This window comes from Rutilus rutilus, assembly GCF_951802725.1.
Source record: "Rutilus rutilus genome assembly, chromosome: 2".
NCBI lineage: Eukaryota > Metazoa > Chordata > Actinopteri > Cypriniformes > Leuciscidae > Rutilus > Rutilus rutilus.
Window position 1 is genome coordinate 52,186,323 of NC_140210.1, and position 26,234 is coordinate 52,212,556.

General features: G+C 44.3%; 1 protein-coding gene across 1 annotated transcript in view; it reads right to left on the reverse strand.

Annotated features, from left to right (window-relative positions):
* Positions 1 to 25,068, reverse strand: part of LOC311283922 (hemicentin-1-like) — an 80,467-nt gene extending 55,399 nt beyond the window's left edge. Inside the window, exon 1 of the mRNA XM_084398696.1 lies at positions 25,022 to 25,068. Within this exon, the coding sequence (XP_084254822.1) occupies positions 25,022 to 25,067 (46 nt within the window). The 5' untranslated portion in view covers position 25,068. The remainder of the gene's footprint in view (positions 1 to 25,021) is intronic.
* Positions 25,069 to 26,234: the final 1,166 nt, after the last annotated feature.

Sequence of the window (26,234 nt, forward strand, 5' to 3'; positions counted from 1 at the left end):
CTCTGTTGTATAGCTGTGTTTTCATGTGTTCATAGTCAAAACTCAAAAATGTGTTTATATTTAATTATTAAAAATTGCCGTTATTTTATATGAAAAAGTTTTTTAATTGTATTTTATTTAAAAAATATATTTATTTTTTTTTATAAAATTTTTTTTATAATTAGATCAGATAACATTTTAAGCTGTCATATGGTCATGTTACAATATGCCCCACACATGTTAGAATGTACCCCCACCTATGGGGCATGTTGTCACATTTCACTTCCATTCTTTCAGGGTATATCAAGAAAAAAGTATATACTGTATTAATAAAACAAAACCACATAATTGTACTAGACATGTGGGAAATTAATGTGGGAAAAAATAAATACTCTGAACCATAAGTAGATTTACACAAACTGAGAAAGTCAAAAAGCGTTACTTTGTGCCCCACTCTCCCCTACGGTCAAGTACTACAGTCTATGGCCAAGTAGCGTCTACACTGCTGGGAAGAAATAAGACGAGGAAGATGCAAGGCAAGATGAATGTAGAGCTGCTGGTCTCGTTGGTGTCGGAACATAAAGAACTATATGACAAACGCGACAGCGACTACAAAAATCTTGATAAAAGAGAACTGTTATGGAGTGTAATTGCAGAGCAAATGGGCCTTGATTGTGAGTTTCATTTCACTTATTTGTCTTTCATGTACATTGTAACTTTTTACCACAAACGTTTGACAATCACCGGGGTATTTCTGTTTTACATTAAGCGCCATCTAATGTCAGGGAATGAATTTGCATGTTCACTCGGCTCATCGTCAGCGAAAATCACTTGGGTGCGAACACAAAAAACGCATTGAAAAACGCTGGTGAATAACGCGCGCCGATATTCGTCCCGGTGTGTACGGCCATTTACATTAACATTATTTTTACAAAATGAAGCAGTGTATTTATTTTTTGATTTCCTGAACAATCATTGTTATGATGTAAATGATCTTTGAAAAGTAAAAAAAAAAAAAAAATGAACATAAAGTTACTTTTCTTGAGCTGACCAGCCAATTATGAGGTTATTATGTGAGTATAGGAGACCATAAGTCTGAGTGGACATCCATGACATGCGGAGTCCCTCAAGGCTCAAGTCTTGCACCACTCCTGTTCAACCTGTATATGCTCCCAATGAGCCAAATAATGAGAAAGAACCAAATCGCTTACCACAGCTATGCAGACGACACACAGATCTACTTAGCCCTATCGCCTAACGACTACAGCCCCATTGACTCCCTGTGCCAATGCATTGATGAAGTCAACAGTTGGATGTGCCAAAACTTTCTTCAGTTAAACAAAGACAAAACTGAAGTCATTGCGTTTGGAAACAAAGATGAAGTTCTCAAGGTGAACGCATACCTTCACTCTAGAGGTCAAACAACTAAATATCAAGTCAGGAATCTTGGTGTGACACTAGAGTCAGCCCTTAGTTTCAGTAGTCATGTCAAAGCAATAACTAAATCAGCATACCATCATCTGAAAAATATTGCAAGAATTAGATGCTTTGTTTCCAGACAAGACTTAGAGAAACTTGTTCATGCTTTCATCACCAGCAGGGTGGATTATTGTAATGGACTCCTCACTGGCCTTCCCAAAAAGACCATAAGACAGTTGCAGCTCATACAGAACGCTGCCGCTAGGATTCTGAGCAGAACCAGAAAATATGAACATATCACACCAGTCCTCAGGTCTTTACACTGGCTCCCAGTTAAATTTAGGATTGATTTTAAAGTATTATTACTGGTATATAAATCATTCAATGGCCTAGGACCTCAATACATTGCAGATATGCTCACTGAATATAAACCCAACAGATCACTCAGATCATTAGGATCATATCAGCTAGAAATACAAAGGGTTCACTCTAAACATGGCGAGTCCGCTTTTAGCTATTATGCCAGCCGCAGCTGGAACCAGCTTCCAGAGGAGATCAGATGTGCTCCTACAGTAATCAATTTCAAATCCAGACTCAAAACACATCTGTTTAGCTATGCATTTACTGAATGAGCACTGTGCCGCTGTTCGTCCTCCTCTAACTCATACTCTTCCTCCTCTAACTCACACTCTTCCTTCTCTTATACTCACTCTTCCTCCTCTTCTAACTCACACTCTTCTTCCTCTAACTCATACTCTTCCTCCTTTTACACACACAATCTTCCTCCTCTTACACACACTCTTCCTCCTCTTATACTCATACTCTTCCTCCTTTTACACACACAATCTTCCTCCTCTTACACACACTCTTCCTCCTCTTATACTCATACTCTTCCTCCTTTTACACACATAATCTTCCTCCTCTTACACACACACTCTTCCTCTTCTAACTCACACTCTTCCTGCTCTAACTCATACTCTTCCTCCTCTTATACTCATACTCTTCCTCCTCTTATACTCATATTCTTCCTCCTCTAATATTCATACTCTTCCTCCTCTTACACACACACTCTTCCTCCTCTTATACTCACACTCTTCCTTCTCTAACTCACACTCTTCCTCCTCTTATACTCATACTCTTCCTCCTCTAACTGACACTCTTCCTCCTCTTATACTCATACTCTTCCTCCACTTACACACACTCTTCCTCCTCTTATACTTATACTCTTCCTTATCTTACACACACACACACACACACACACACACACACACACACACACACACACACACACACACACACACACACACACACACACACACTTCCTCCTCTTATACTCATACTCTTCCTCCTCTTATACTCACACTCTTCCTCCTCTTATACTCATACTCTTCATCCTCTAACTCACACTCTTCCTCCTCTTATACTCACACTCTTCCTCCTCTAACTCACACTCTTCCTCCTCTTTTACTTATACTCTTCCTCCTCTAACTCACACTCTTCCTCCTCTTACACACACAGTCTTCCTCTTCTAACTCACACTCTTCCTCCTCTTATACTCATTCTCTTCCTCCTCTTACACACATACTCTTCCTCCTCTTATTCTCATACTCTTCCTCATCTAACTCACACTCTTCCCCCTCTAACTCACACTCTTCCTCCTCTAATTCACACTCTTCCTCTTCTTATACTTATACTGTTCCTCCTCTAACTCACACTCTTCCTCTTATACTCACACACTTCCTCCTCTTATACACACACTCTTCCTCCTCTTATACACACACTCTTCCTCCTCTCCCTCTCATGTTGTTCTCAACATTCAATGCAACATTTTGAGTAAATCTAGGCACTTTAAACTGTCTTGTATTTTGTACAGTTGGTTTCCTCTCATCATTAGAAATAAGTGTGAACAATTTTGAGTCGTTGTGTGTAAACGATGACAACTGTGTTGTAGTTGTGTTTAACTTTAGCCTGCCTGTGTTTAGTGTTTTGAAACATAAGTGCATCACAGTGAGAAATGTGTTTTAATGAGTGAGAAAGTGTTTTGAGTTTTGCAAAAAAGAGTGCATGAGATTTGCAAACAGCGTTTTAAATACCTGAACTTGTATAATGTTTTACAGAAAGAGTGATTTATTCGTCAAATTGGTTTAGGCTATTGAGAATTTGGTTCAAAGAAGTGGGTTTAGTGTTTTAGCAATTCAGAAACACTGTATATCCTGGAATATGACTAAATCAATATTTATTATACATTCACTTACGAGAACAAGAGCAAAAGATATTCACGATCTAGTGCTAGGGCAGGGCTGTGAACTGTCACACATTCAGCCCGAGACTCTAATCGACACGTTTCACACACTCTCACGCCACATACACATTTTCTCACGCATAGAAAAATCGCACCAACACTGACCAGAGGTGTCCAGGGGTCAGAAAGTAGAAGTCCTGTCATATGTTTATTCCACCCATGAACTCAGCAAGAGCAAGCTGATTCTCCTGGCTGAATTAGCAAATCCAGGTGATTGGAACAAAATACTGAGGGGGACTTTTACTTTCTGAACCTGGGCTTTACACCTCTGACACCAAGAGACAAGACTGAGCTGGTTACTTTTGAAATGAAACAAATTCTCAGCCCTCAGATTCTGTACATTTTATTTCAAAATTAAAACAATAAATATCGTTTTGGTGTTGTAAATGTGAAGTGGCAGATCACTGTAGAGCCTCAGTTCAAGCGGCACATGAACCGATCATCAACGAATGAACAATAGGTTGGCTATGTTGAAAGATACAATAAAACTTACTGAAATGTATATGCCTCTGTAGTCGCATAGACTCAAATACTTGTATATTGTTATTCCTATGTTTTATTATTATGTATTGTTGGTTACCATTTATTAAGTAGGCCCATAGATGTTTATGTTAACATCACTTAAACCTGCGTATACTGGCAGGTGACGCTAGGGGGCAGTGGTGAGCCGCAGGGCGTTTCACTTTTTGACATGGAGTCACAAAGCCAGCTATTTCAACATTGTGAAACAAAAAATAATTAATTGTTGTCTTTGTTGAATTTTCAGATTGTACAGCATTTGAAAGAAATAAAAATGATATGTGCCACTAGAAAACACAGCCTCTTCTGTGTGTGCAACACCTCACACATAATATCGATCAACCAGTAACGCTGGAGAAGCATAACATTACATTTACCCCAAGAAAGCCATTTCATGACCATAGCACGTTAATTGGCTAGAAAAATTAGCTATAGAGACCATTTGCTAAATATGTGCACTATATTAGCCTACATATTTATTATATTTTTACCTATATCACTAAATATTATTATGTTGTTATTATAATAAAAACACATTATTTTTAATTAGAGTTGTTATTTTTAACCTTTATTAATAGCTGACAGGGCTCTGTATGTTTACAGCATTGTATGAGCTTTTTTTTTTTCTTGAGAAAAATGAACATGTATCTACTGTACCTAATATTTATCCAAATTAATGGATATTGAATCAAGATCAGAATCAAATCACAAAAATTTAATTCGTAAAAGAGATTGAAAATGAAGGTTTTTTTACACCCCATCAATCCCCCTTCCATAATCATCTCTCCAAACTAAACTCAAAAGTTGGCAGCCCTGTGCTACAGTGATTTTTTTGATGAGCTTTGATGGAGGGTGTTGCAGCAAAGCTGAAGTAAATGTAGACACAGAGTGAAGAGAGTTCCCTTTCAGTCACTCACGTTTGACGTGAAGCGGCGGCTGCGAGCATTGCAGCTCACAACTGCTGTTTCACAGACTGCAGTTCTGTGTGTGTGTGTGTTTTGGTTTCGGTGGGCATTTCCTCCTGAGTGTGTGTAAATACACACCGCGGCTACCCCTGGCTGCCTCAGCACTGAGAGATTTTTTTCTGTTTTTTGTTTTACACTAAAAGAGCAACACAAGCGTGACCCTGCATCCTTTTCAGGATGTCATTCCGCTTGTGCGTTTCTGGGTGCGGTCGTTCCCTGGCACCAGCAGACGGTCACAATAGTTGCCTCTCGTGTTTGGGCATTCAGCACGCTGAGGCAGGTTTTGTGAATAGTTAATGTTCTCATTGCGGGAATATGTCTATTTCAGTGCTTAGATCGAGACTCGCTTACCTCAAGGGAGATGCAGTCCCCTCGCCTATGCCTGCCACTGTATAGTGCCAGAAGCTGTCCTAGTGGCTCCTCCCCCCTCAGCACCCTAGACGGCGGGGCAGCTAAGGGGTATGTGGATATCCCCCCAGTGGAGCGTGCCGTTCGATGCAGCTGTGTCCAGCATCTGCTTTCTCTGGGTGGGGTAATCCACGCCTCCCGTCCAAGGCCTGTAAGTTTTCGTCCGGTCTAACGGCGAAGGCTTACAAAGCCTGTGGACAGGCTGCTTCCGCCCTCCATGCCATGGCGCTCTTGCAAGTCCACCAGGCCCAGGCGCTCATGGATATGAACGAGGGTGGTTCTGACCCAGAGCTCCTCCGGGAGCTCAGTGTGGCAACCGACCTCGCACTCCTGGCGACGAAGGAAACTGCACGTTCCGTTGGTCAGGCGATGTCCACCTTGGTGGTCCAGGAGCGCCACCTTGGGCTCAACCTGGCCGATATGAGGGACACTGGTTCCAGGATGCCCCTCTGTCCCAGGTTGGGTTGTTCGGCGATGCGGTTGAGAGCTTTGCCCAGCAGTTCTCGGCCGCACAGAAGCAGATGGAGGCCATCCGACACATCCTGCCCCGGTGGACCGCTGCTGCTCCCACCCGTCTGCCAGCCGCAGACCCTCCGTCCACTTGTCACCGAGGTCGGCCTCCCGCAGAGTCCTCCGCTTCCGCTAAGCCTCAGCAGCAGCCACAATCCAGGCCTCAGCGTGGAGCAAGCCACAGGAAGCCGACCCCGCCCGTCCAGGCCGCTGCCAAAGCAGGAGGCAAGCGAAGGTGCAAACGACCCTGACACGAGCGACCCAGAGGTGGATCAAGTTGCTCTTTAGAAGATGGTAAACGCACCACTCCTTCCCCCGGTGGAGTAGAGTTCTCAACGGGTCGGGTCGGCCCGCCGGGTTCGGGTCGAAAATATAAGCAAATGGCTCGGGTCGGGTCGGACCTCGGGCTTAATCTTTTCCGCTCAGTGAAAAAAAAAAAAAATCATCGCTGCTGTTCACCGTAAAGAAAGTCGTGAGGGCAGACCTGACGCCGCTGCGTGCACGCGCCTTTAGCCTGGAGAAGAAGATGGAGTTGGTTAAAAGTAAACTTGCCGCGGGTGAATCACCGTCGCTACTAACGTTACAGGAGTGGGAAAATCAGAGGTCTGGAAAGTGTTTGGAGTGGTGCTGGATTCTGATGGAAATTCTACAGGTTATGTGCAATGCTCAAAATGCAAGGTGCTGATGAAATATGACAGCAAAAATAAAAAATATTAAAAAATTATATTTATATAGCCTATTTATATATTTAAAGTTTATTGTTTCAGTTGTTTGTATTGTTAAAAGGCGTGAACATTAAAGGTTGATTTGAATTCCGTCTGCTAGTCATGATAATACGTGTATGAGAAAGAAAAAAAACCGAAAAACAACGGCCCGTCGGGCCGCGGGCTGGGTTCGGGCAGATAATTCATGTTGATGTGTCGGGTTACATCGGGTCCGGGCTTTAAAAGCCACGGGCCGGGTCGGGTCGGGTTGTAATTTTCAGGCCCGTTGAGAACTCTACGGTGGAGGGCCGGGCAGAGAATCTTTTGTTTCCTTTTCTTTTTGTTCCGCCACTGATCCACGGCCCACAATTTCAGCAAAAGAGCAATTTCTGAAACCTCTGGGTCTGAAGAGGGCGCGCTTGGCGGTCGACGACGCTATGTCTTGTCACCCTCAAGCCCCTCTTTCATCGCCAGCGGGCAGCAGTGGCTGTGTCCCGGATGCACTGACGCCTCCGCACACTCACTCTGCCCTTCGACGGAAGCAGGTATGTGTTGCACCACACACTCAAACTCCACTCCGGGCTGCTAAGCAGTCCGAGTCGGGTCGCTGCATTCCGCTGCAGTTTAGAATGTCCTTTTACCTTCTTCCAGTACACGGTGACATTGTGTGTTCCTGTGATGTTATCACATTCCTGGAACAGGTGTTGGTGTTTGACTGGCTTGTTGTTTGCAGTTTTGAAACCGTTTTGTTTCCAGATCGGGAGATGGCATACAAAACTGAGTCTGGCATAGTTAGAGTCTGTGCAGATGAGAAGTTCTCTGATGTTATGGGCTGATGCGATTTGCAGAGTTATGAGAATGGCTGCTATCTCTGCATATTGTGATGAGTGGGGGCCCAGCTTGAAGTGTTGTGGTGGGCATGGGTAGTTGTCGACCCATAGTACACCTGCACCTGCCTTTAGGATGCCCTCGTGGTTGTAGGAGCATCCGTCTACGTAAGCTGTGGGCATGCCTTCGCACGCATTCTTTTCAAAGTACCTGTGACAGGTCAGTTGTGGCTGTTGGGGCTCAGGTGTGTTTAGCGTTGCAGCAGGTGAGTTGTCAGAGCAGTTTTGACATGCAGCCAGGCCATTGCCCAGAGCAGACTTGTGATTCTGTGCATATCGGGCCTCAACATTTCGTCCTTGGAGAGCCATTAACCACGTGGCTATGCGTGCATTGGTTACCACGCCATCTCGGATTCGTTGGCTGTTGAGGAACATTACGGGCTGGTGGCATGTCTCTATGATAACTTTCTGTGCTCCAATGTAGTTGGAGAAACGCTGGATGGCCCATACTGAACAAAGCAACGCTTTTTCACAGTCTGAAAATTTACATTCTGGAGGTAGAAGTGTCTTGCTGGCATATGCGACCACCTTCTTGTCTTGGTCGTACCGTTGGTATAGGTTAGCACTGAGACATTGGTTAGAAAATCCAGCTTCCAGGTAGAATTCCTTTTGAGGATCGGGGTAAGCAAGGCATGGAGCTGTGCATAGATGTCTTTTTAGTTCCGCCATGGCGTGTTCCTGAGCGTCTGACCAGACGAAAGGGCAGTCCTTTTTCAGCAGAGCCGTCAGCGGCCTGGCGATGTCTGAATAGTTTTCGATGAACTGTCGGGAGTAATTGCATAACCCTAGAAAACTTCGCAGTTCAGAGATGTTAGTGGGAGGCTTGATGGTTTGAATGGCATGAATATGGTTTGATTGTGGTTTGATGCCATGGGGTCCGATGAGTAGACCCACGTAGTTGACCTTGGTACGACACCACTATCCCTTGTGGAGGGCTATTTTGGCGCCAGCAGTGGCTAACTGATTCAAAACATAGTCTATTTCTTTCAGGTGGTCGGCCACCGTCGTGTTCTCCATGAGAACATCGTCTACGTTAATCAGGTTACCTCTCATCCTGGCGTCTGGGCAGGCTTTGTTCAGGAAGATGTTGAACTCAGCTGGTGAGTTGGCGTACCCGAACGGGCACCTGTTGAAGGTGAACTGTCGGTTGCCGAATGTGAATGCCAGCTTGTGTTGGTCTTCTGGGTGCACTGGGATAGTCCAGAATCCAGAGGCCACATCGAGTGTCGAGAAGATGGTGGCTCCTCTGATTCTGGGTATTTCCTGTTCTAGCTGGGTCATGGGCCACCGTGACAACGGCACCTGTTGATTCAGCTTTCGATAGTCAATGGTTGGTCTCCATTTCCCATTAGGTTTGAGAACTGGCCATATAGGCGCAGAGTAGGTGCTATTGCATGTACGGATGACACCTTTCTCAAGCATGGATTCGATGATTTCCTGCACTGGTTCATGCGAGGCAATGGGAATTTTGTACTGCTTGACGAAAGTGGGAGGAGCCTCGGGGTGCGTGGGGATGCGCACCGTGTGGAGGTGGGTAAGACCACAGTCTAAAGAGTCTTTGGCAAAGGATTCTTTGAACTTATAAAGGACTTGTCTTAGTCTTTGGCGGTCTGCATCGTCTTGAAGTGCATCAGCATCCTGAAGGATTTGCTGCACTTGAGATTCAAAACCTTGATACGGCTCTTCTGTCGGTGTGTCATCAGTCGGGTTGGTTTTTAAAGGCGTAGCAGGTGCATCAGTCTCACTGACAGGCTGGTGGGAGACGGTGTACACTGCGAGGTGTTGGTCCTCTGTCAGCTCCGTTCTGCACACATGGTCTTTGGCCACTGACATGACAGATGTGATGGCAATGAATTGTAAGGGTGCCTTGTTGTCTGTATTCCCTTCAGGTATCAGTGCAGGTGGGATGGGCCCGATGACGGGTAATACAAGGTCAAAGTCATGAAAGTCATGGCTCACTAGCCATCCTAGTCGGTAGGCTCTGGGGATGCTGATGTCAGTTGCTGTGCAGTTGTTGAACAGAATATAGACTATCCGAGATGACACTTCCGTAAGGGGTGTGGCTTCGAGGGTGAGTCCGAGTTCCCCACATTCGAGTGAAGGTTGGAAGAAACCTAGTGTGTGGTTTAAGGTTTGGCCACGTCGCATGTTTAGCCGCACAGCGACCCCTTTAGTGTAGGCTGGTACCACCGTTCCTTGTTCGTTGATTAGAGTGCAGACTTCTGGGATGGTCTGCCCTGATAGTAGATTGTCATGACTGATGGGAACAGGTGGCTGTGAAGTCAACGTGGCCCATACAACGTCATTAAACATGTCCACATGAGCCTTGAGGCGGATTAAGACGTTTTCTCCAATGTAGACATCGTGGGCTGGGTCCGGAAGGATCAGGAAGTAATGGGTCAGGCTCCGGTGATTCCATTTCAAGTGCAAAGCACAGATCCCTTTGGCAGATATCATGGAGGATGGATGTGAGTTCAGAGGGAAACGTGTGCATTTGCTGGTATAGGGCAGGTCCGGTGTATTTTCAATGATTGCATTGAATAGTGAGAGACTGATGGCTGAGTTGTCTGCCCATAGTGCCAGAATACTGTCTGTTGTGGTTATATCCTGAAACTGCAGGTCAGTTCTGACCTGGGGGCAGTAGTTATCAGAGCCTTGGGTCGTTTTGAAAGTGCAGAGTAGCGAACTTGAACCTTGAGCAGTTGTTGGGACTGTGTCCTCATGTCTGGCTGGAGGAATTCCCGTGAACCCTGTGACCTGACAGTCTGGCTCAGCAGATTTGTGTGGCTGGAGGGAGAGGGGTTCACGCACTTGAGTCCAAACTTTCAGGTGTTTGAAGTCCAATAACGGCTCGAAGCGATCCAGCAGGTCTTTGCCTATGAGAAATGGATAAATGTTCATTGGCGAAACGTAGACGGGATGTACTAAACTCATAGGACCGATTGCCAGGTGGATGGGAGCTACGTTTCTTAGCTGGATGTCATTTTGGCTGTATGACTGCACATTCAGCTCACAAGTGTGGAAATTAAGAGTTCGATTCTGTCTTTGAGCTTCAAACTTGAGTTTTTCAAACAGTTGAGCAGAAATTAGTGTGAGGTCTGAGCCGGTGTCCACAAGGGCTTCGAGTCTCAGCTCCTTTTCCAAGGTGATGGTTAGGTATAGTTTTCGTGCCACTCCTTTTTCAATCAGATTTCCCAGGAGCTTTGGTGTAGGGTCTTGTGTGTTGATCGATAAACAGTGCGGGTATGCCTCGTGTGGCTCATTGTGGGTGCAGATCACCAAGACAGCGCTGTCTGGTATCTTTGTGTGAGCGCTGCTGCAGTCTTGTTCAGGAAGTGCAGTTGTCAGCCGAAGTGAGTGAGAGGTGTTGTCAGTTGGTGATGTGACAATGAGTTCACTAGTCTGTGGCTGTACAACAGTGTTCTGGGGTGCGGTCAGCTGGAGGGAGTGAGTGGCGCTGTCATTTAGTGATGCAACAGCGAGTTCGATTGTCTGTGGTTTAACAACAGTGTCTGAGGGGCTGTCAGCAGGAGAAACGTTGGGAGTGGCGTTGGCTTCAGGCATAAGGTTTAGTCATGCGGTGTCTGGTTTGTCCCTGTCTTCCTTTTGAGGTTTCTTTTGAAGAAACTCTCTTAGCACGCTCAGAAGTTCTGCAGCTTCAGACGTGGCTGCAACTCCCAGGTGCCCCCTCCTTTTTGGTTGTGGGAGGGGCGAGGCCGGTCCCAGAATCCCCCGGAGCGGTCGTTTTGTTGCCTTGGACGGGCACCCCCCCAACCGCGCTGCCCTCTGCTGGCTTGGAATGATCTTGACTCTCTGTTGACAGGTTTGTAATTGGGGTGCTGTGTGCCCTCTAGGGTCAGCTCTGAATGGTGCTCAGAGACAGGGCAAATTGTGGGGTGTTTTACAGTCTTTTCAGAAACCAGTTTTTGTTTGGTGTATGCTTTGTGAGCCAAGTCGCGCAGCTGTTGGGTTGACATAGTCCGTGCATCGGCCAAAACCCCGATATGATGAGATAAAGTTGGGTGGAGATTCCGCAGGAACAGAGTTTTGAAATTCACGTCCTCTTCCATACCTGATTCGTTCCGCGAGCCGAAATAGGCTTGTCTAAGACGGCCGTAGTAAGTTTGTGGGGTTTCCAGCCGGGCTTGTTTTAGATCCATTGCTGCGATTATACCTTGGTCTGATTCTGGATCGCAGAATTCGCAAATCAAAGATTGCCGCAATTGCGGGTAGTCCATTTTGACAGTCTCTGGTTGACGGTCTAGGAAGCTTCGTACGTCCCTGCTAGACGTGATCCGAAGAAGGTACAACTTATCCCACGTAGTGACGTTGGCCACAGTTTGTAAGTGAAAATCAATGTCCTGTAAATAAGCGTGTACATCGTGACCCCCTGCTGGGTTTGGAGTGAATGTGGGAATGTTTCTCGCCAGCTTGTCGAGTTCTTTAGAAGCTGTGTGTTGACTGGTGGCCCGACCCCTCGGGATGGGGCCCGGCCCCTCTTCTGCTGGTGGGAGCTCATCTCTGTCTTTTAATTCAATCTCTGCTCTTTCTAGAAGAGCTTCACCACGGAGCAGTTTGTCATTGAGTTCCTCCGAGGTTCGTTTCTCCGACTGCACTCTCTGGTCTGTGTCCGTGCACAGATCCTCCAAGGCCTTTTTCAGTCTTTCCACTTCCTTTTCCTGATTGGCGTTATCCTCCTCCAGTTGAGTCTTTAGTCCTGCGATTTCCTTTTCCTGATTGGCGTTATCCTCCTCCAGTTGGGTCTTTAGTCCTGCGATTTCCTTTTCCTGATTGGCGTTATCCTCCTCCAGTAAGCGTGCCTGTGCCACCAAGTGGTGAGCTAGGGTTCCGACGATCCGGCTCCACTCCTTTGAACTGTAGGCCTGCGTGGGATCGTGGGCCATGAGCTGGTCTACGTTGGCGTCCAGTTCCTGTCGGGTCAGGTGTTTTGGGTCGCCAGTGTCCTTCGGCAGACAGCCAGCTGTCATGGCTCTCAGCCACGCATCGAGATCGTCCCAGTGACAAGCATGGGACATCAATTGACATGCGGAGTCCCTCAAGGCTCAACTCTTGCGCCACTCCTGTTCAACCTGTATATGCTCCCAATGAGCCAAATAATGAGAAAGAACCAAATTGCTTACCACAGCTATGCAGACGACACACAGATCTACTTAGCCCTATCGCCTAACGATTACAGCCCCATTGACTCCCTGTGCCAATGCATTGATGAAGTCAACAGTTGGATGTGTCAAAACTTTCTTCAATTAAACAAAGACAAAACTGAAGTCATTGCGTTTGGAAACAAAGATGAAGTTCTCAAGGTGAACGCATACCTTCACTCTAGGGGTCAAACAACTAAACATCAAGTCAGGAATCTTGGTGTGACACTAGAGTCAGACCTTAGTTTCAGTAGTCATGTCAAAGCAATAACTAAATCAGCATACTATCATCTGAAAAATATTGCAAGAAATAGATGCTTTGTTTCCAGACAAGACTTAGAGAAACTTGTTCATGCTTTCATCACCAGCAGGGTGGATTATTGTAATGGACTCCTCACTGGCCTTCCCAAAAAGACCATAAGACAGTTGTAGCTCATACAGAACGCTGAGCAGAACCAGAAAATATGAACATATCACACCAGTCCTCAAGTCTTTACACTGGCTCCCAGTTAGATTTAGGATTGATTTTAAAGTATTATTACTGGTATATATATCATTCAATGGCCTAGGACCTCAATATATTGCAGATATGCTCACTGAATATCAGGGTTGGGGAGTAACGGAATACATGTAACGGCGTTACGTAATCAGGATACAAAAATCCAGTAACTGTAATCCGTTACAGTTACGTCAAAAAACGTAGTAATCAGATTATAGTTACATTTAAAAAAAAGGGGGAATACTTTCAGGATTACAATGGTTTAATTTAAAACTAAATAAATAAGTATTTTGGCATAATAACACTATATTAAGCGCTGCTTGATTATACAGTAGTTCCTGGTTCTGTTGCCAGTAATGACTCACGTGTGCCACGCGCTGGTGCATGCGCAAATAACAGCTGTCTACAATCTCCTCAGACGCAGATTGAATCACTGCTGCTAGTAGAAACGACGCTGCCTGCGGGTAAAATCGCTTGTAATTCATGGAAATTCCGCTGCTACTTTGTAGAAATTAGGAGAGTATCTTTTTTAGTACCCAAAATGTCCTTTCTTAATCTTTTCTCACGTAACGGGATGTTCGCTGTCTAGGTAACGTAGGGGAACTCCCACTGCCAACGCCACAAGTTCAGTCAGGCAAATTAAGAAAGATCACGGCTTTAGTCAACATGTAGGCCTATTTTAAAATAAACTAATATGTAGATTGTGTAAAAATGTTAAATGTTGTGTTTTTATTTTTTAGCTAAAAATGAGTTACAAATAAAACAAAATAATCTGTAATACCATACATTAGCCACTAGATGTCTGTATAGCCCTTTACATAAATATATATTCAGGCCTGTGTGTATATTTTGAAAATATTGTAATGTACACTGAGCCAAATTCTTAATAAATAAAAGTTTTTAAATATTTTTTTTAATAATATTTCTTCTTGCTTGACTTTATTTATATACGTGACCTTGAAGTAATCCAAAAGTAATCAGTTACATTACTTTCATATTATAGTACTTGGATTACGTTACTGAATACTTTTTTTATGAAGTAATTTGTAACTGTAACGGAATACATTTTTAAAGTAATCCTCCCAAGCCTGCTGAATATAAACCCAACAGATCACTCAGATCATTAGGATCATATCAGCTAGAAATACCAAGGGTTCACTCTAAGCATGGCGAATCTGCTTTTAGCTACTATGCCAGCCGCAGCTGGAACCAGCTTCCAGAGGAGATCAGATGTGCTCCTACAGTAGTCACATTCAAATCCAGACTCAAAACACTTCTGTTTAACTATGCATTTACTGAATGAACACTGTGCCGCTGTTCGTCCGACTGTTTGTACTGTATTTTATTTTATTTTTCTAAACTGTTTTAATTATTCTTATATCTTTTTATTATTTTAATTTCTTCTATGTAAAGCACTTTGAATTGCCATTGTGTATGAAATGTGCTATATAAATAAACTTGCCTTGCCTTGCCTCCTCTTACACACCCACTCTTCCTCCTCTTATACTCATACTCCTCCTCTTCTAACTCACACTCTTCCTCCTCTTATACTCATACTCTTTCTCCTCTAACTCACACTCTTCCTCCTCTTACTCATACTCTTCATCATCTAACTCACAATCTTCCTCCTCTTATACTCAGACTCTTCATCCTCTAACTCACACTCTTTCTCCTCTTATACTCACACTCTTCCCCCTCTAACTCACACTCTTCCCCCTCTAACTCACACTCTTCCTCCTCTTACACACATACTCTTCCTCCTATATCATACTCTTCCTCCTCTAACTCATACTCTTCATCCTCTAATTCACACTCTTCCTCCTCTTATACTCATACTCTTCCTCCTCTTACACAGACAATCTTCCTCCACTTATACTCATACTCTTCCCCTTCTAACTCACACTCTTCCTCCTCTAACTCATACTCTTCCTCCTCTTATACTCACACTCTTCCTCCTCTTATACTCACACTCTTCCTCCTCTTATACTCACACTCTTCCTCCTCTTATACTCATACTCTTCCTACTCTAACTCATACTCTTCATCCTCAAACTCACACTCTTCCTCTTATACTCATACTCTTCCTCTTCTTACACACATACTCTTCCTCTTCTTATACTCATACTCTTCCTCCTCTTATACTCATACTCTTCCTCCTCTTATAATCATACTCTTCCTCCTCTTACACACACACAATCTTCCTCCTCTTATACTAATACACTTCCTCTTCTAACTCAGACTCTTCCTCCTCTAACTCACACTCTTCCTCCTCTTATAATCATACTCTTCCTCCTCTAACTCACACTCTTCCTCCTCTTATACTCATACTCTTCCTCCGCTAACTCACACTCTTCCTCCTCTTATACTCACACTCTTCCTCCACTTACACACACTCTTCCTCCTCTAATACTCATACTCTTCATCCTCTAACTCACACTCTTCCTCCTCTTATAATCATACTCTTCCTCCTCTTATACTCATACTCTTCCTCCTCTTACACACATACTCTTCCTCCTCTTACACACACTCTCTTCCTCCTCTCATACTTATACTCTTCTTCTTCTAACTCACACTCTTCCTCTTCTAACTCATACTCTTCCTCCTCTAACTCACACTCTTCCTCCTCTAACTCATACTCTTCCTCCTCTAACTCACACTCTTCCTCCTCTAACTCATACTCTTCCTCCTCTTATACTCATACTCTTCCTCCTCTTACACACATACTCTTCCTCCTCTTACACACACACTTTTCCTCCTCTCATACTTATACTCTTCCTCTTCTAACTCACACTCTTCCTCCTCTAACTCATACTCTTCCTCCTCAAACTCACACTCTTCCCCCTTTAACTCACACTCTTCCTCCTCTAACTCATACTCTTCATCCTCTAACTCACACTCTTACTCCTCTTATACTCTTCCTCCTCTTCTAACTCACACTCTTCTTCCTCTAACTCATACTCTTCCTCCTCTAACTCATACTCTTCCTCCTTTTACACACACAATCTTCCTCCTCTTACACACACACTCTTCCTCCTCTTATACTCATACTCTTCCTCCTTTTACACACATAATCTTCCTCCTCTTACACACACACACACACACACACACGTCCTCCTCTTATACTCATACTCTTCCTCCTTTTACACACATAATCTTCCTCCTCTTACACACACATTCTTTCTCCTCTATACTCTTCCTCTTCTAACTCACAATCTTCCTCCTCTAACTCATACTATTCCTGCTCTAACTCACACTCTACCTCTTATACTCACACTCCTCCTCCTCTAACTCACACTCGTCCTCCTCTTATACTCATACTCTTCCTCCTCTTACACACACACACACACACACACACACACACACACACACACACACACACACACACTCTTCCTCATCTTACACTCATACTCTTCCTCCTCTAACTCATACTCTTCCTCTTGTACTCACACTCTTCCTCCACTTATACTCATACTCTTCCCCTTCTAACTCACACTCTTCCTCCTCTAACTCACACTATTCATCCTCTTATACTCATACTCTTCCTCTTCTACTCATACTCTTCCTCCTCTAATACTCACACTCTTCCCCCTCTAACTCACACTCTTCCTCCTCTTATACTCTTCCTCCTCTTATACTCATACTCTTCCTCCTCTAATACTCATACTCTTCCCCCTCTAACTCACACTCTTCCTCCTCTTATACTCATACTCTTCCTCCTCTTACACACATTCTTCCTCCTCTTATACTCATACACTTCCTCTTCTAACTCACACTCTTCCTCCTCTAACTCATACTCTTCCTCCTCTAACTCACACTCTTCCTCCTCTTATACTCATACTCTTCCTCCTCTTATACTCATACTCTTCCTCCACTTACACACACACACTCTTCCTCCTCTTATACGTATACTCTTCCTTCTCTCACACACACACACACACACACACACACACACACACACACACACACACACACACACACACACACACTCTTCCTCCTCTTACACTCATACTCTTCCTCCTCTTACACACACACACACACACACACACACATACACTCTTCCTCCTCTTATACTTATACACTTCCTCTTCTAACTCACACTCTTCCTCCTCTAACTCATACTCTTCCTCCTCTAATACTCACACTCTTCCCCCTCTAACTCACACTCTTCCTCCTCTTATACTCATACTCTTCCTCCTCTTACACGCATACTCTTCCTCCTCTTACACGCATACTCTTCCTCCTCTTACACACACACACTCTTCCTCCTCTTATACTCATACACTTCCTCTTCTAACTCACACTCTTCCTCCTCTTATAATCATACTCTTCCTCCTCTAACTCACACTCTTCCTCCTCTTATACTCATACTCTTCCTCCACTTACACACACACACTCTTCCTCCTCTTATACTTATACTCTTCCTTCTCTTACACACACACACACACACACACACACACACACACACACACACACACACACACACACACACTCTTCCTCCTCTTACACTCATACTCTTCCTCCTCTAACTCATACTCTTCCTCCTCTTATACTCATACACTTCCTCTTCTAACTCACACTCTTCCTCCTCTAACTCATACTCTTCCTCCTCTAACTCACACTCTTCCTCCTCTTATACTCATACTCTTCCTCCTCTAACTCACACTCTTCCTCCTCTTATACTCATACTCTTCCTCCTCTTATACTCACACTCTTCCTCCTCTTACACACACACTCTTCCTCTTCTAACTCACACTCTTCCTGCTCTAACTCATACTCTTCCTCCTCTTATACTCATACTCTTCCTCCTCTCATACTCATACTCTTCCTCCTCTAACTCACACTATTCCTCCTCTTATACTCATACACTTCCTCTTCTAACTCACACTCTTCCTCCTCTAACTCACACTCTTCCTCCTCTTATACTCATACTCTTACTCCTCTAACTCACACTCTTCCTCCTCTTATACTCATACTCTTCCTCCACTTACACACACACACACACACACACACACACACACACTCTTCCTCCTCTTATACTCATACTCTTCCTCATCATATACTCATACTCTTCTTCCTCTTATACTCACACTCTTCCTCCTCTTACACACACACTCTTCCTGCTCTAACTCATACTCTTCCTCCTCTTTTACTTATACTCTTCCTCCTCTTACACACATACTCTTCATCCTCTAACTCACACTCTTCCTCCTCTAACTCATACTCTTCCTCCTCTAACTCACACTCTTCCTCCTCTTATACTCATACTCTTCCTCCTCTTATACTTATACTCTTCCTTCTCTTACACACACACACACACACACACACACACACACACACACACACACACACACACACACACACTCTTCCCTCCTCTTACACTCATACTCTTCCTCCTCTAACTCATACTCTTCCTCTTATACTCATACTCTTCCTCCTCTTATACTCATACTCTTCCCCACTAACTCATAATCTTCCTCCTCTTATACTCATACTCTTCCTCATCTTATACTCATACTCTTCCTCCTCTTATACTCACTCTTCCTCCTCTTACACACACACATTCTTCCTCTTCTAACTCACACTCTTCCTCCTCTTATACTCATACTCTTCCTCCTCTAATACTCATACTCTTCCTCCCCTTACACACACACTCTTCCTCCTCTTATACTCATACACTTCCTCTTCTAACTCACACTCTTCCTCCTCTAACTCATACTCTTCCTCCTCTAACTCACACTCTTCCTCCTCTTATACTCATACTCTTCCTCCTCTAACTCACACTCTTCCTCCTCTTATACTCATACTCTTCCTCCTCTTATACTCACACTCTTCCTCCTCTTACACACACTCTTCCTCTTCTAACTCACACTCTTCCTGCTCTAACTCATACTCTTCCTCCTCTTATACTCATACTCTTCCTCCTCTCATACTCATACTCTTCCTCCTCTAACTCACACTCTTCCTCTTATACTCATACACTTCCTCTTCTAACTCAAACTCTTCCTCCTCTAACTCACACTCTTCCTCCTCTTATACTCATACTCTTACTCCTCTAACTCACACTCTTCCTCCTGTTATACTCATACTCTTCCTCCACTTACACACACACACACACACACACACACACACACACACACTCTTCCTCCTCTTATACCTCCTCTTATACTCACACTCTTCCTCCTCTTACACACACACTCTTCCTCTTCTAACTCACACTCTTCCTGCTCTAACTCATACTCTTCCTCCTCTTATACTCATACTCTTCCTCCTCTCATACTCATACTCTTCCTCCTCTAACTCACACTCTTCCTCCTCTTTTACTTATACTCTTCCTCCTCTTACACACATACTCTTCATCCTCTAACTCACACTCTTCCTCCTCTAACTCACACTCTTCCTTCTCTTATACTCATACTCTTCCTCCTTTAACTCACACTCTCCCTCCTCTTATACTCATACTCTTCCTCCACTTACACTAACACACTCTTCCTCCTCTTATACTCATACTCTTCCTCATCTTATACTCATACTCTTCCTCCTCTTATAGTCAAACTCTTCCTCCTCTTACACACACACTCTTCCTCTTCTAACTCACACTCTTCCTGCTCTAACTCATACTCTTCCTCCTCTCATACTCATACTCTTCCTCTTCTAACTCACACTCTTCCTCCTCTAACTCACACTCTTCCTCCTCTTATACTCATACTCTTTCTCCTCTAACTCACACTCTTCCTCCTCTTATACTCATACTCTTCCTCCACTTACACACACACACACTCTTCCTCCTCTTATACTCATACTCTTCCTCATCATATACTCATACTCTTCCTCCTCTTATATTCACACTCTTCCTCCTCTTACACACACACTCTTCCTCTTCTAACTCACACTCTTCCTGCTCTAACTCATACTCTTCCTCCTCTTATACTCATACTCTTCCTCCTCTCATACTCATACTCTTCCTCCTCTAACTCACACTCTTCCTCCTCTTTTACTTATACTCTTCCTCCTCTTACACACATACTCTTCATCCTCTAACTCACACTCTTCCTCCTCTTACACACACAATCTTCCTCCTCTTAAGCACACAATCTTCCTCCTCTTATACTCATACTCTTCCTCCTCTTATACTCATACTCTTCCTCCTCTAACTCATACTCTTCCTCCTAACTCATACTCTTCCTCCTAACTCACACTCTTCCTCCTCTTATACGCATACTCTTCCTCCACTTACACACACACACTCTTCCTCCTCTTATACTTATACTCTTCCTTCTCTTACACACACACACACACACACACACACACACACACACACACACACACACACACACACACACACTTCCTCCTCTTACACTCATACTCTTCCTCCTCTAACTCATACTCTTCCTCTTATACTCATACTCTTCCTCCCTTTATACTCATACTCTTCCCCCTCTGACTCGCAATCTTCCTCCTCTTATACTCACACTTTTCCTCATCTTATACTCATACTCTTCCTCCTCTTATACTCACACTCTTCCTCCTCTTACACACACACTCTTCCTCCTCTAAGTCACACTCTTCCTGCTCTAACTCATACTCTTCCTCCTCTTATACTCATACTCTTCCTCCTCTAATACTCATACTCTTCCTCCTCTTACACACATACTCTTCCTCCTCTTATACTCATACACTTCCTCTTCTAACTCACACTCTTCCTCCTCTTACTCATACTCTTCCTCCTCTAGCTCACACTCTTCCTCCTCTAGCTCACACTCTTCCTCCTCTTATACTCATACTCTTCCTTCTCTAACTCACACTCTTCCTCCTCTTACACACACACACACTCTTCCTCCTCTTATACTTATACTCTTCCTTCTCTTACACACACACAAACACTCTCTTCCTCCTCTTACACTCATACTCTTCCTCCTCTAACTCATACTCTTCCTCTTATACTCATACTCTTCCTCCTCTAACTCACTCTTCCTCCTTTAACTCACACTCTTCCTTCTCTTATACTCATACTCTTCCTCCTCTTATACTCATACCCTTCCTCCTCTTACACACATACTCGTCCTCCTCTTATACTCATACTCTTCCTCCTCTAACTCACATTCTTCCTCCTCTTATACTCATACTCTTCCTCCTCTAACTCACACTCTTCCTCCTTTTAACTCACACTCTTCCTTCTCTTATACTCATACTCTTCCCCCTCTTATACTCATACTCTTCCTCCTCTAACTTACACTCTTCCTCCTTTTATACTCACACTCTTCCCCCTCTAACACTGTATATCCTGGAATATGACTAAATCAATATTCAACATATATACATTCACTTACGAGAACAAGAGCAAAAAATATTCACGATCTAGTGCTAGGGCAGGGCTGTGAACTGTCACACATTCAGCCTGAGACTCTAATCGACACGTTTCACACACTCTCACGCCACACACACATTTTCTCATGCATAGAAAAATCGCACCAACACTGACCAGAGGTGTCCAGGGGTCAGAAAGTAGAAGTCCTGCCATATGTTTATTCCACCCATGAACTCAGCAAGAGCAAGCTGATTTAACTAATTAGTTCTATCTCGTGGCTGAATTAGCAAATCCAGGTGATTGGAACAAAATACTGAGGGCGACTTTTACTTTCTGAACCTGGACTTTACACCTTTGACACCAACAGACAAGACTGAGCTGGTTACTTTTGAAATGAAACAAATTCTCAGCCCTCAGATTCTGTACATTTTATTTCAAAATTAAAACAATAAATATCGTTTTGGCGTTGTAAATGTGAAGTGGCAGATCGCTGTAGAGCCTCAGTTCAAGCGGCACATGAACTGATTATCAACGAATGAACAATAGGTTGGCTATGTTGAAAGATAAAGTAAAACTTACTGAAATGTATATGCCTCTGTAGTTGCATAGACTCAAATACTTGTATATTGTTATTCATATGTTTTATTATTATGTATTGTTGGTTACCATTTATTAAGTAGGCCCACAGATGTTTATGTTAACATCAAGTAAACCTGCGTATACTGGCAGGTGACGCTAGGGGGCAGTGGTGAGCCACAGGACGTTTCACTTTTTGACATGAAGGAGTCACACTGCCAGCTATTTCAACTATGTATTAATAAAAACACATTATATTTAATTAGAGTTGTTATTTTTAACCTTTATTAATAGCTGACAGGGCTCTGTATGTTTACAGCATTGTATGAGCTTTTTTTTTTCTTGAGAAAAATGAACATGTATCTACTGTACCTAATATTTATCCAAATTAATGGATATTGAATCAAGATCAGAATCAAATCACAAAAATTTAATTCGTAAAAGAGATTGAAAATGAAGGTTTTTTTACACCCCATCAATCCCCGTTCCATAATCATCTCTCCAAACTAAACTCAAAAGTTGGCAGCCCTGTGCTACAGTGATTTTTTTTTATGAGCTTTGATGGACGGTGTTGCAGAAAAGCTGAAGTAAATGTAGACACAGAGTGAAGAGAGTTCCCTTTCAGTCACTCACGTTTGACGTGAAGCGGCGGCTGCGAGCATTGCAGCTCACAACTGCTGTTTCACAGACTGCAGTTCTGTGTGTGTGTGTTTTGGTTTCAGTGGGCATTTTCCTCCTGAGTGTGTGTAAATACACACCGCGGCTACCTCTGGCTGCCTCAGCACTGAGAGAGTTTTTTCTGTTTTTTGTTTTACACTAAAAGAGCAACACAAGCGTGACCCTGCATCCTTTTCAGGATGTCATTCCGCTTGTGCGTTTCTGGGTGTGGTCGTTCCCTGGCACCAGCAGACGGTCACAATAGTTGCCTCTCGTGTTTGGGCATTCAGCACGCTGAGGCAGGTTTTGTGAATAGTTAATGTTCTCATTGCGGGAATATGTCTATTTCAGTGCTTAGATCGAGACTCGCTTACCTCAAGGAAGATGCAGTCCCCTTGCCTATGCCTATGCCTGCCATTGTATAGTGCCAGAAGCCGTCCTAGTGGCTCCTCCCCCCTCAGCACCCTAGACAGCGGGGCAGCTAAGGGGTATGTGGATATCCCCCCAGTGGAGCGTGCCATTGCGATGCAGCTGTGTCCAGCATCTGCTTTCTCTGGGTGGGGTAATCCACGCCTCCCGTCCAAGGCCTGTAAGTTTTCGTCCGGTCTAACGGCGAAGGCTTACAAGGCCTGTGGACAGGCTGCTTCCGCCCTCCATGCCATGGCGCTCTTGCAAGTCCACCAGGCCCAGGCGCTCATGGATATGAACAAGGGTGGTTCTGACCCAGAGCTCCTCCGAGAGCTCCGTGTGACAACCGACCTCGCACTCCTGGCGACGAAGGAAACTGCACGTTCCGTTGGTCAGGCGATGTCCACCTTGGTGGTCCAGGAGCGCCACCTTGGGCTCAACCTGGCCGATATGAGGGACACTGGTTCCAGGATGCCCCTCTGTCCCAGGTTGGGTTGTTCGGCGATGCGGTTGAGAGCTTTGCCCAGCAGTTCTCGGCCGCACAGAAGCAGATGGAGGCCATCCGACACATCCTGCCCCGGTGGACCGCTGCTGCTCCCACCCGTCTGCCAGCCGCAGACCCTCCGTCCACTTGTCACCGAGGTCGGCCTCCCGCAGAGTCCTCCGCTTCCGCTAAGCCTCAGCAGCAGCCACAATCCAGGCCTCAGCGTGGAGCAAGCCACAGGAAGCCGACCCCGCCCGTCCAGGCCGCTGCCAAAGCAGGAGGCAAGCGAAGGTGCAAACGACCCTGACACGAGCGACCCAGAGGTGGATCAAGTTGCTCTTTAGAAGATGGTGAACGCACCACTCCTTCCCCCGGTGGAGGGCCGGGCAGAGAATCTTTTGTTTCCTTTTCTTTTTGTTCCGCCACTGATCCACGGCCCAAAATTTCAGCAAAAGAGCAATTTCTGAAACCTCTGGGTCTGAAGAGGGCGCGCTTGGCGGTCGACGACGCTATGTCTTGTCACCCTCAAGCCCCTCTTTCATCGCCAGCGGGCAGCAGTGGCTGTGTCCCGGATGCACTGACGCCTCCGCACACTCACTCTGCCCTTCGACGGAAGCAGGTATGTGTTGCACCACACACTCAAACTCCACTCCGGGCTGCTAAGCAGTCCGAGTCGGGTCGCTGCATTCCGCTGCACTGCCCCACCCTGGGTACGTCTGTAGTGCCGTTGGTTCCGCTTGCACGGTGTCTGGGAGCCTGGCTGGCACTTCCCAGCCCGTAGACTCGGCTATGTGATTCAGTTCGCCCGGCGCCCCCCTGTCTTCAAGGGCATTCTGTTCTGGCGGACAATTCCCCTGTGCGAGCGTGGTGTTCGCATTCTCAACTACCTCGATGACAGGCTCATTCTGGCACAGTCGAGAGAGCAGTTGTGCGAACACAGGGACATGGTGCTCAGTTACCTCAGCCACCTAGGGCTTCGGGTCTACTGGGAAAAGAGCAAACTCACCCCCGGGCAGAGGATCTCTTTTCTTGGTACGAATAACAGTTAAATGCTGCAAATATTTTTTTCTTACACTTGAAAGGCGATTTACACCTTTACAAATCTTCTCGTGCATGCAAATTTAATTTACGCTTGCAATCTTATGTACACTTTAACAAATCTTACCCTGCGCATGTGATTCTTTATGGCATAATATTACCTTCAAAGAGGTGTTTCTAATGTGAATGTAAGAGAGACTCACCGTGAATCATGAGCAGAAAGAAGATCAGAGGAAGAGGATTAGCCATTCTGACCCACATCAGCATAACATATATCTATAATACAGCATTCAATTCAATTCACATTTGTTTGTATAGCGCTTTTCACAATACACATCATTTCAAAGCAGCTTTACAGAAAATACACGAGTCCACATTACAATTTAGAGTGATCTGTTATCAGAGGAATCTGTCGAAGTTATGTATTTCAGAAATGTACATATACAAAATCACAATTAGCTAAAAATGTATTAAACAATGTAATAATTTAAGGCTGAAACAATGAGCTCTTTGAAGTAATAAATACTTGCATTAATATATTCATCACTTAAACAAGTATATGTAAATCACCCTATTCTTAACATTTCTCATGTAAAGACACGTATGTTATATGGGCAATAATCATCAGTTTAATTTAAGTAAGAGTGTGTTTGTCTTACCGTGTTGAAGCTGATCACATCAAAAGCAACCAAATGACTGACTGTTTTAACACAAGCACTTTAGCTTTACAGTGAAGGACTTTGTGTGGATAACACTGTTTATTAATGACCAGTGACGGAAATATCACAGTCCCTCCCTCAACAAGAGAACAACATTACTGTACTAAAACTAACTAAAGAGAAATAATGATATTTTACTTTAAGTTGAAGATGAATAATTGTGAAGATGAATGAAGATGAATGATAGTGATTTACAGGTGAGGCTCATCAAGGTTGATGTCAGTCGCAGGAGATGGTGACCTCTGGTGGCAGTTTGAGGGACTGAACGAGCACATATGAGACGAGATGTGTCTGACTGCAGAACTTTATACGTGACTGTGTAGTCTCCCACTGAAAAGGGGAACATAGAAATATTAAAACAACGACAGACACTTGTTGTGTTTCCCTCAATCTCTGTATTATGAGTGGGGGAAGGGAACCGTGTGCCTGATAATAACTCTCCATGCTCGCCCCACCCCTTGCTGGAGTCGGTACTGCACCATAACAAACTACACGAACCAATGAAATAACCAATCATAACAATAATATTCTCTTCTCAATACCTGCTACAACTGCAGTTTCAGGCCAGCAGCTTCAGACCGGACGTTAGGAGCTGACGATCACCTAAAGCCTGCTTTATACCAGAGATGGTCTTATTACTGGGAGATACCAGGATCTGTGGATCTACCATTGGAAAAAGTATAATGGCTAACTTGGA